Source organism: Martes martes (genome assembly GCF_963455335.1).
Source record: "Martes martes genome assembly, chromosome: 8".
Lineage (NCBI taxonomy): Eukaryota > Metazoa > Chordata > Mammalia > Carnivora > Mustelidae > Martes > Martes martes.
In genome coordinates, this window is record NC_137895.1 from 67,464,967 (window position 1) to 67,477,243 (window position 12,277).

Genomic DNA, 12,277 nt, shown 5'->3' on the forward strand with positions numbered 1-12,277 from the left:
GCTCAGCCTTTGGAGGAGTCCCAGGGGCTTCCTTTCTATATCATTGCCCTGGCTTCAGTGCCGCATCTCTTTAGGTGTGGTTGTTCAGCTGGTCCCTAGTAGATGCCCTGGGCAGCACATCTTAATTGATGTCCTTTCTTCATCTGGCACACAAAATGTTTTCTCACTCTTTTTAGTTTTAGCTGGGGACTCCTGCCCCTAATTTGTTGAGGTGTCTGCAATTTCTCCTCTGAAAACATTCATTCTTCTGATAAGTGGAAACACACGCACGCACGCACACACACACACACACACGCATGCACACACACACACACACACACACTCTGCCCCTATAATTCTTCTTCTTCTTTGTTCTTCGTTCACCTGACCCAGACACATCACTACTCCAGGTAAATGATTATTCACTTTAGGGGACCTGCTTTCTGGGTTTCTTTAGAGCATATGACTGTGGGGGGCACTCTTTGTCTCTTTTGGGATGTCTTTCCAAGGTGTAGATCATTGAGCTGACAAAAGAGTAGAAGAATCACCAGTATCCACTGGGGGTTAGATTTTGTTTTCCCTTATGTTCTCATGCATGCTCCAACTCAATTTCAGTGATAGTTGAATAATCTTGTTCTCATTTGTTTTGAATCAGGAATGCTTCTGTTAAGCATAGAGCAGCTTTACTTTCTACTTTTTGCATAATTGTCTTGTTTTCCTTTAGCCTCATGTGTATTGTACAGAGTCTTAAGAGGGAGTTCTTTTGTGATTTTGTGCTAACGCAGGTCTTTAAGGTTGAGGGTCTACTTACTATTATTTATAGAATTTGGTGACAACCTCTAACCTGATTTGATTTTTTTTATCAGTATCTTGATCTATTTATCAAATATCTTGGAGGTTTGCCTTATACTAGGGTATGAATACAATGGTCATAAAAGTGTATAAATCAATACATGTCTTTAAAATGATACACTAACAGAAGACATTTACTTTACTTAACCGGTTACTCAATATAAAGCTATCATTTTGAAAGGCCACAAAATTGCTGCTTAGAATATAATTAGATTTGTGCAACCTGTATCATTTTCAAGGACTAGGTTCCAGTAAATTTTACCTGAGGCAAAAATACTTTCCAATCAATAAATATGCCCATCATAGAACCAGAAATATAGTCCCAACGAGAATCCCCAAGAATCTGAAGTGAGAACTGTGGAGTGTGGAAGGGGTTAGTTACCAGGTCTGTCTATGGTTGTGTGGGATTCTTGCTTGTACAAAGAATGCAGGACATGAGCAATAGTGACTTGGAAGATAGAAGAATCAGTATGAAGAATGAGGAATAGAGTAAGTCATGCATGACTGAAACTCTCTGGCTTTTTCTTGCTCTTAGAATAACATTTTGGCCCTTTACCCTGGCTCCCAAGGACCTGCCTCTCCAATTTCAACCCCTGTTTTCTCCTTCATGTCCTACACTGGAGCTACGCGGGCCACCTTTGTAGAGCACAAAGACCGTGGTTCCACTGCCTACCTAGATGTTTCTCTCCCCATGGCTGCCGCCTTTTGATCATTCCCGGATTTTCCATCCCAGCTCAAGCCGTCCCTTTGTTTCACTTCACTTATTAACATATAAAAGGATCATATTTGTTATCTCCTTTACTGCCTTTTTTTCACAGTGGGAGGTAGGCTTCACCAGAACTCACCTACCTTTTTTGGTGCCATATGCACGTCTAGTCTCTCAAACAGCCTGGAATGTAGTAGGCTTTCAAGAAGTATTTATGGGATGAAGGACCTAGTCACTGAAGTGATTGATTATTCATATTATCTTGTATGGTAGCTTTTTAAGATAAAAAGTGGCATGGGATTTTATCTTTATTTTGAAGAGAAGTTTTAGTCGATTCGGACATGTACAAAAAAGAAATCACTGCAAGTCAGCCTGGGCTCTTCATGTAACAGGATAGATGTCAAGCCTCATGAACGAAATATCAGAGTCATTTTCTTTCTGTAGTTATGATACAGTCAATGGTTATGACTTTTAGTGCGAATTAGAAGAAGGGCCTCTGTTAGGCATGTAAAATTTATCATGTCGAAAGAGATTGTTATTTTAACTAGGTTTATTTTTGTTTTTCCCACCTATGCTTTCAGAATATAAGTACCCACATTAAATATTTCTATGTATATCATTTTCTATTATAATTTAAATTAGGCATATGCTCATATGTTTCAATTTCCTTTCTCAAAAAGCCATATTTATCGAAGGATCATTGCTTTTCTTTGGACGATGCATTTGAGTTTTTGTTGCAAAGAAGTTAATCGATATTGCTGACTCTAATAGAACCTGTTATTTCTAAGCTGTTTGGCAGCACATTCTGACAGTCTTTCTTCTTTGCAGGAATATATTGCTAAGAATTTCTGTGTCATGCAGTCCCAGATTGGCTATGATATTTTGGCAGAAGATACCATCACAGCTTTGTTGCACAACAACAGAAAACTACTAGAGAAACATATCACAGCAAAAGAAATAGAAACATTTGTCAGTTTACTCAGGAGAAATCGTGAGCCAAGGTTTGAAGTGGTTATGCAGTATTCTTTAGTAGTGGGGATTGTGCTTTATTTTGTTTTATTTTATTTTTTTTGCAAAAGAGCTTTTTGCTTTATTTTTGGAACGTTTTAAAAGTTGGGATTCTTTTTTTTTAAAGATTTATTTATTTGAGAGAGAGACTACATGAGTCGCAGGAAGGGGCAAAGGGAGAGGGGGAGGGAATCCTTAAGCAGACTCCCTGCTGAGCACAGATCCTGATGCAGGAGTTTGATCCCATAACCATGAGATCATGACCTGAGCCAAAATCAAGATATGGACCCTTAACTGATCGAGCCACCCAAGCACCCCTTAAAAGTTGGAATTCTTTCACATCACTAACTTTCATGGACAAAACTATGTTAGGTTTGCTTTTATAATAGTTGTGAATCATAGAGTTATTACCTTATAGGAAATTAAAACATTTTATAGACATATTTAAATATGAGTGACTTTCATTCTGATCTTTTATGTTTTTATAGTGCTTCTAGTTTTTCAAAATATTTTCATGTACATTGTCTTGTTTAAGTCCTTGTACATTTCCATGAGGTACACTGGTTGTATATTATTTTAATATTATCAATATATTATATATTTTTTTCATTTTATTTTATTTTATTTCTTTTCAGTGTTCCAAAATTCATTGTTTATGCACCATACCCAGTGCTCCATGCAATATGTGCCCTCCGTAATACCCACCACCAGGCTCACCCAATCCCCCACCTTCCTCCCTTCCCAAACCCTCCATTTGTTTCTCAGAGTCCACAGTCTTTCATGGTTCATCTCCCCCTCCGATTTCCCCCAACACCCTTCTCCTCTCCATCTCCCAATGTCTTCCATGTTATTCCTTATGCTCCACAAGGAAATGAAACCATATGGTAATTGACTCTCTCTGCTTGACTTATTTCACTCAGCATAATCTCTTCTAGTCCAGTCCTTGCTGATACAAAAGCTGGGTATTCATCCTTTCTGATGGAGGCATAATACTCCACTGTATATATGGACCATATCTTCTTTATCCATTTGTCTGTTGAAGGGCATCTTGGCTCTTTCCACTGTTTGGTGCCTGTGGCCATTGCTTCTATGAACACTGGGGTACAGATGGCCCTTCTTTTCACCACATCTGTATCTTTGGGGTAAATGCCCAGTAGTGCAATTGCAGTGTCATAGGATAGCTCTATTTTTAATTTCTTAAGGAATCTCCATACTGTTTTCCAAAATGGCTGCACCAACTTGCTTATTATCGTAATTATTATTCACATTTGAGAGATGAGAAAACAGAAGCCTAGATAGCAATTTGCACAAGAATACCCCAATAGTAAGGAATATTACTATAATACCATAATTACTTATGAATAATATTATGGTAATATTCCTTACTATTGGGGTAGTCCATCAAATTCACATTTTTTTTAATTTTAATTTTTTTATTATGTTCTATTAGTCACCATACAGTACATCCTTAGTTTTTGACGTAGTGTTCCATGATTCATTGTTTGTGTATAACACCCAGTGCTCCATGCAATTGGTGCCCTCCTTAATTCTCATCACTGGGCTTACCCATCCCCCGTACCCCTCCCTTCGAAAACCCTCAGTTTGTTTCCTGGAGTCCATAGTCTCTCATGGTTCATCTGCCCCTCTGATTCCATGCTCCCCTTCATTTTTCCCTTCCTTCCCTTCCCTGTCCTCCATGCTCTTCCTTATGTTCCACTATTCTATTCCACTATGCTGCTTTATCTGGGAGAAATGAATGCAGAGAAGTCAAGCAGACTGACAGTTTTCTGTCCTAATTAGCACAGCAAACAAATGTTAGAAGGTAGAAATGGGCCTTTGACTCAACTGGGCCATGCTCACTTTCATTGACTGTGCTGTTTTCCTGTTTTACTCAATACAGCATTAGCTTTCATCTGCTTTTGTTTTGTTATCCAGTTCTTGGATAGTCTCATTTTAGGGCAGATAACTGATTTTCTAAACATAGTAAGTCACAGTGCTATGGGAGGAATATCACCAGATAAATAGAAGAAAACTTATATCCCTTTTTGAAACAAAATTTATATTAAACACAAATAATTGGATGCTTAATTTTCTTCTAATGATGCAGTAGTAAGCGACATTAAAAAATGTTGCATGGAGCTATTAAAAATAGATCTAAAAACTTACTTGCACTGTGTCCCCAAGGATATTTTTATTGTGCTATTTTATGAAGTACCTTTTCTTAGTGTTCAATTTATTTTTTTTTCTCTTGCCAGGTTTTTGGATTATTTGTCCGATCTGTGTGTTTCTAATACCACTGCTATACCAGTAACTCAAGAACTCATCTGTAAATTTATGCTGAGCCCAGGCAATGCAGACATTCTCATTCAAACTAAGTAAGCCCAGATAGGGGAGAAATCTTTTTTTGTTTATTATTTGTAAGCATCGTAGCTCCTGTCGTATTTGTGAGTTAGCTCCTTAATTGATTTTGTATGTATAATTTATTTCAAGGCTGGTCTCAATGCAAGTAGACAACCCCATGGAGAGCTCCATCCTCACGGACGACATTGATGATGAAGAAGTTTGGCTCTACTGGATTGACAGCAACAAGGAACCTCATGGCAAAGCTATCAGGCACCTTGCTCAAGAAGCAAAAGAAGGCACCAAAGCTGATTTGGAAGTTCTTACCTATTATAGGTAAAGAATCATAATTATCAATCTTACCTGTTCATTGAGAGAAGATTCTCTGAAACCTCTAAAAGTCAGGTACCTATGAAGAGGAAATTTAAAAAGTCATGTCAAAACTAAGGTAGTGGAAATATATAAATTATTTAAAGTCTTCAAAATAAAAGGTAACATCTGTGTTTTCCTCCTGCACAACTTGCAGTTTTCTGATTTTTTTTTTTCCGCTGATTTGGTTTTGGTGTGCAGCAGAGGGTTTTCTCCCTGTGACTGATGAGTATTAGATGAGAGACATGATGGGACCAGGGTGTTGGATTTGAGGGCTGGCGCTGAGCTGGGTGTGTTGATCCAGCTGCAAAGGTGGCCCCAGAGAAAGTTAGCCATCAGGAATGTAGAGAGTGTTTACGACTATGTGGAGAACTAGGGCTGGAGAGAAGCTGGTATGTATTGTTATGAAAGTTCAGTGGTGGCACTTGGCACAGAAGTTGCCATGGTAGTTGCCGGAAGTCGGTATGTTGGGAGCAAGAACCTAGCTGGTGTCTTTGAGTTTAAGGCATAGAAACCTCTGACGGGTGCCCTTGGGAAAGGTTGGGCCCAGATGACAGGAATCTGAGAAAGGCTGAGCATGCCTTGTGTTCCCCAATTTCTACAGGTATTACAACAAAGCCAAGGCTAATTCTTGATCTCAGAGGTTGTTGAATCCAAGTGTAACTGATACCATTTGGATAGGTCACATTTGGTTTGAGAACTGAGTGGATCTAAAGTTAGAGTGTAGCTAGATATTAGGGCCGGAGGTGAGTGGGAATGGGAACGTGAGATGGTTTTGTGTGCACTGTTATCTATAGCCTTCAGGCTTAGTGTATTTTAATCCTAGGAAATCAAAAATGGAGAGCCTAATGATGCTTTCTTTTCTTTCTTTCTTTTCTTTTCTTTTTTAAAGATTTTATTTATTTCTTTGAGAGAGAGAAAGAGAGAACAAGCAGGGGGGAGGGGCAGAGGGAGAGGCAGAAGCAGACTTCCTGCTGAACAGGGAGCCCTTCGTGGGGCTCGATCCCAGGACCCTGAGATCATCACCTGAGCCAAAGGTAGATGCTTAACCGACTGAGCCACCGAGGCACCCCCCACCAATGACACTTTCCAACAGATACTTGTTGCTGAAACAAGTAAGAGAAATTGTAACATGAATAGATGTAGAGACAATTTCGTGTATTTGCTATCCTTTGATTACTTCACTCACTACTAAAAAAATTTGACTCCAGTGTCACGAACACAGAAATTTCGGTGTTGTATAAAAGTAGATGGTAGATATTGATTGATATTGTGCTGTTTAAGAACTTTATCAAGAGAAGATAAATAATGTAGTATGTTTCATATTTTTAAGGTACCAGCTAAACCTCTTTGCAAGGATGTGCTTGGATCGCCAGTATCTGGCCATAAACCAGATTTCTATGCAGCTCTCTGTGGATTTGATCCTGCGGTGTGTGTCAGATGAGAGCCTGCCCTTTGACCTCCGAGCATCTTTTTGTCGCCTCATGCTCCACATGCACGTTGACCGGGATCCCCAGGAATCCGTGGTGCCTGTTCGCTACGCCCGGCTATGGACCGAAATTCCCACAAAGATCACAATTCATGAGTATGTTTGGAAACATTTCCTGAGCACTTTCTGTTCAGTAGATGAACTCAAAATCAAATGTCTTCAATTTTGAAATGAAGGGCATTTTTGGGTTGAAACTCAGGTTGTTAGTTTTTTTTTTTCCAACTGCTTTTATTTTTTAATTTTTTTAAAAGATTTTATTTATTTATTTTTTGACAGAGAGAGAGAGATCACAAGTAGGCAGAGAGGCAGGCAGAGGAAGAGGGGGAAGCAGGCTACCTGCTGAGCAGAGAGCCTGATGTGGGGCTTGATCCCAGGACCCTGAGATCATGACCTGAGCCGAAGGCAGAGGCTTAACCCGCTGAGCCACCCAGGCGCCCCTTTTAATTATTATTTTAAAGTTTTAATTTTAATTCCAGTTAGTTAACATACATTGTTACATTAGTTTCAGGTATACAATATAGTGATTGAACACTTCCATACATCACCCTGTGCTCATCATGGCATGTGCACACCTTCCTCCCTATCAACCTGTTTAGCACCCCCTCCCCACACACCCAGATTGTTAGTCTATCAAATACAAATAAGATACTCTTTTTGGAGAGTAAAATGACAACTCTTGGTAATAGAAATATTCTGGAAACCAATAAACAGAAATTGTATTTATAATAGAGGTAACAATTTTTTAAGTGCTTAATATTATGGTAGAATCATCTAGAAAGGTTAAATAAGTTACCTAAACTTAAGAAGCTGGGAAGTTAATGTCCATATATTTTCCCATTTTTGAATGATTGCACTCAATTTAACTTGCTTTATGTTCTTTCTTTCTAGATATGATTCTATAACAGACTCTTCCAGAAATGATATGAAGAGGAAATTTGCACTGACAATGGAATTTGTTGAAGAATACCTGAAAGAAGTTGTAAATCAGCCCTTTCCTTTTGGGGATAAAGAAAAAAACAAACTGACATTTGAGGTATTTAATATAAATGATTAATTTGTGAGGTTATTCAGTTTTCCCTGTCAAGAATTAGCATGAAAGATTTTTTTCCCTCTAATATTTAGGATGTTTTTGGATTTGGGTAGTTTAGTTGATGAGTGTATGATTCCCTCTGCCATTGATTAAAAGACAGATTTGATGCTTTAATTAGACCTGGTGTTCAATACAAAATATTTGGTTTATAATTATCTGTTACCTTCTGTTTTCCTGGATTTCGGGGGTTTCATTTATCTGTATAAGTTTTATTGCTTTTCATGAACAAAGATAATTTGCATACATTGTAATTTGTTTGGATACATTTTTCCCCCATCTCCATGGAAGTGAAATTTTTAGCCTCATTAAACTGAATTGAAATACCTTTGGTTTTAATATCACTTGGGGGATATGGTGACAAAACTAGAGAAATGATGCCATTACCTGATACCTGGTGTATTAGGTATCTACTGGTGTATAACAGATTACCTCCTAACTTAGCCCAAAGCAGCAAGCATTTATTATTTTACAATTTCTCTGGGTTAGGAGTCTGGAAATGCATGGTTGGGTGGTTCTGGCTCAGGAATTCTCATGAATCCCTAAAACTGTTGACTGGGGTTGCACTTATCTCCGGCTAGATGACCTGCTGCTAAGTTCACTCATGTGTGTCTTGGTGGCCATATCTCTTTGCTGGCTGTTGACCAGAGGTTTCATCTTTTTGCCATGTGGGCCTTTCCATAGGCCTTTCCATAGGCCTTTCCATAGGCTGCCATGGCATGGCACGCAGAGCAAGCCATTAGAGAGAGAGAGAGAGAGAGAGCCTAAGATGGAACTTACAATCGTCTCAAACCTAGTCTTGGAAGTGGCATGCCATTACTTCTGCTGTATTCTGTTTGTCACACAGCCCATCCTTGGTGCAGTGTGAAAAGAGACCATACTTTGGGGACCATGTTGAAGCTGACTGTCATACCTAGAATGTCTTACAGTGTCCAGAAGACCACATAGCAGCATAGGGAACAATTTATTTCTGGACAAATTCCTTTATAATAAAATATAAAATAAAATATAAAATAAAATAATAAAATCCATTTATTTTTTTTAATTTTTTTATTTATTTTCAGCGTAACAGTATTCATTGTTTTTTCACCACACCCAGTGCTCCATGCAATCTGTGCCCTCCCTAATACCCATTTATTAAAGTAACACATTAATGTAACCATTTATTAAGTGATATTGTGACTTAAATAAGTTAATATTTAGTTAAGTAGATTATTCTAATGTAAATTTCTTTAAACACCTTAATACATCTAAAATCTCTTTTTGGCTTCTTTGCTGGCTGTGGACCAGACTACCTCATCTTGTCATCTGAGCTTTTGAGAGAAATGGCAAACTGGCCTTATTTGGATTTGATTATAAACGTGAATAAATCAGAGTTCAGTGGTTGCTTTTGCAGGCATTTTAATTCCTAGATATTAAAGAATTAGAAAGTTTTGAAATACCTGCATTAATATAAAAAAATCAATGTTAATTTCAGGGGTGCCTGGGTGACTTAGTCAGTTAAGCGTCTGGCTCTTGAACTCAGCTCAGATCTCGAACTCAGGGTCATGAGTTCAAGCCCCCCACTGGGCTCCATGCTGGGCATGGAGCCTACTTAAAAAAGAAAATCAGGGGCGCCTGGGTGGCTCAGTGGGTTAAAGCCGCTGCCTTCAGCTCAGGTCATGATCCCAGGGTCCTGGGATCGAGCCCCGCATCAGGCTCTCTGCTCAGCAGGGAGCCTGCTTCTTGCTTCCTCCCTTCTCTGCCTGCCTCTCTGCCTACTTGTGATCTGTCTGTCAAATAAATAAATAAAATCTTTAAAAAAAAAAAAAGAAAATCAATATTAATTTCAGTTTGTAATGTTTTTCTTTTGTTTCTTTCCCATTTCCCCTCCCTTTTTTTTATTAAGGTGGTCCACTTGGCTCGGAATCTTATATACTTTGGATTTTATAGTTTCAGCGAATTGTTAAGACTAACAAGAACACTTCTGGCTATCCTAGATATTGTACAGGTCCCCATGTCATCGTATTTTGAAAGACTAAGCAAATTTCAAGATGGTGGTAAGAAATTTCTTTTTTAAGAGATTGAAATCAATTTTTAGCAACAGTATTGACTACTTGCTATAACAAGAGAAAGGTATTTCTGCCTCCCATCACTACTTCTTCACCCGCTTAGTACTTTGTTGTTTTTTTTTTTTAATTAAATTAAAAATTTTTAAGTGTTCCAAAATTCATTGTTTATGCACCATACCCAGTGTTCCATGCAGTATGTGCCCTCCCTAATACCCACCACCAGGCTCACCCAATCCCCCACCTTCCTCCCTTCCCAAACCCTCCGTTTGTTTCTCAGAGTCCACAGTCTTTCATGGTTCGTCTCCCCCTCCGATTTCCCCCAACACCCTTCTCCTCTCCATCTCCCAATGTCCTCCATGTTATTCCTTATGCTCCACAAGGAAATGAAACCATATGGTAATTGACTCTCTCTGCTTGACTTATTTTACTCAGCATAATCTCTTCTAGTCCAGTCCTTGCTGATACAAAAGTTGGGTATTCATCCTTTCTGATGGAGGCATAATACTCCATAGTATATATGGACCATATCTTCTTTATCCATTCGTTTGTTGAAAGGCATCTTGGTTCTTTCCATAGTTTGGTGACTATGGCCATTGCTGCTGTGAACATTGGGGTAAAGATGGCCCTTCTTTTCACTAGATCTGTATCTTTGGGGTAAATACCCAGTAGTGCAATTGCAGTGTCATAGGATAGCTCTATTTTTAATTTCTTAAGGAATCTCCACACTGTTTTCCAAAGTGGCTACACCAACTTGCTTTTCCACTAATAGTGTAAGAGGGTTCCCCTTTCTCCACATCCTCTCCAACGCTTGTTGTTTACAGTCTTGTTAATTTTGGCCATTCTAACTGGTATAAGGTGGTATCTCAATGTGGTTTTGATTTGAGTCTCCCTGATGGCTAATGACGATGAACATTATTTCATGTGTCTGTTAGCCATTTGTATGTCTTCATTGGAGAAGTGTCTGTTCATGTCTTCTGCCCATTTTTTGACATGATTATCTGTTTTGTGTGTGTTGAGTTTGAAGAGTTCTTTATAGATCTTGGATATCAACCCTTCGTCTTCAGTGTCATTTGTGAATATCTTCTCCCATTCCATGGGTTGCCTCTTTGTTGACTGTTTCCTTTGCTGTGCAGAAGCTTTTGATCTTGATGAAGTCCCAAAAGTTCATTTTTACTTTTGTTTCCTTTGCCTTTGGAGACATATCTTGAAAGAATTTTTTGTGGCCAATGTCGAAGAGGTTACTGCCTATGTTATCCTCTAGGATTTTGATAGATTCCTGCCTCACATTGAGGTCTTTTATCCATTTCAAGTTTATCATTGTGTATGGTGTATGAGAATGGTCGAGTTTCATTCTTCTATACATAGCTGTCCAATTTTCCCAGCACCATTTATTGAAGAGACTGTCTTTTTCCCACTGTATATATTTTCCTGCTTTATTGAATATTATTTGACCATAGAGTTGAGGGTCCATGTCTGATCTTTCTATTCTGTTCCACTGGTTTATGTGTCTGGTTTTGTGCCAGTACCATGCCGTCTTGGTGATCACAGTTTTGTAGTAAAGCTGGAAACCAGGCAACATGATGCCCCCAGTCTTCATTTTCTTTTCCAACATTTCCTTAGCAATTCGGGGTCTCTTCTGGTTCCATACAAATTTTAGGGTCATTTGTTCCAGCTCTTTGAAAAATACTGGTGGAATTTTGATTGGGATGGCATTGAAAGTATAGATTGCTTTTGGCAGTATAGAATTTTTGAGAAAAATTATGATCTTTTTTGTGGTGAGATAGAAACAAATCTATGGAGAAGTGGTTGTTAACATGTACTTGCTAATGCACATGTACAAATGAACAGTGATTCTATAATGGGACTGAGTGATAATAGGATGGATTTATAAACTTTCTTCTCTCTTTATAAATTAAAAATTTGGAAGAAAAAGTCACAGATCAATGAGTTCCATCTTTGGCAACTAATGTTATGGCTAATCCATTAGTGAAAATATTATGTGTTAAAAAATAAAAACATCTTAATATTTGTGATCATTTTGGTATGTGTCATGTGCTGGTTCTGCTTTATAGCAGGGCAAAGAGAAATGCAAAGAATTGGAACAGTAATGGTCATACCAGAGAAGCAGTGAATGAAAAACCAGTGAGAGAGGTAGTATAGTGAAGTGGATAAGATAATGGGCTTTTGAGTCAGAGTGCTGTATTCAAATCCTGCTTTTACCATTTATTAACCTAGGCAAGGTACTTATTTTTTCTGAGTTTCTTTTCTCATCTGAGATATGAAGATGATAATAATAGTATCTTCCACACATCTTCCTTATGAAAATTAAATGAATGTATACAGTATACTCAAGATTCTTACAACAGTGCCTATCTGATAACAGAATAATTTTTTTT

General features: G+C 38.3%; 1 protein-coding gene across 1 annotated transcript in view; it reads left to right on the forward strand.

Moving 5' to 3' along the window:
- ITPR2 (inositol 1,4,5-trisphosphate receptor type 2) overlaps positions 1-12,277 on the forward strand; it is a 485,801-nt gene that overhangs the window by 147,248 nt on the left and 326,276 nt on the right. Inside the window, exons 16-21 of the mRNA XM_080811707.1 lie at positions 2,366-2,538; positions 4,801-4,920; positions 5,036-5,221; positions 6,588-6,839; positions 7,632-7,776; positions 9,719-9,869. Of these exons, the coding sequence (XP_080667833.1) occupies positions 2,366-2,538; positions 4,801-4,920; positions 5,036-5,221; positions 6,588-6,839; positions 7,632-7,776; positions 9,719-9,869 (1,027 nt within the window). The remainder of the gene's footprint in view (positions 1-2,365; positions 2,539-4,800; positions 4,921-5,035; positions 5,222-6,587; positions 6,840-7,631; positions 7,777-9,718; positions 9,870-12,277) is intronic.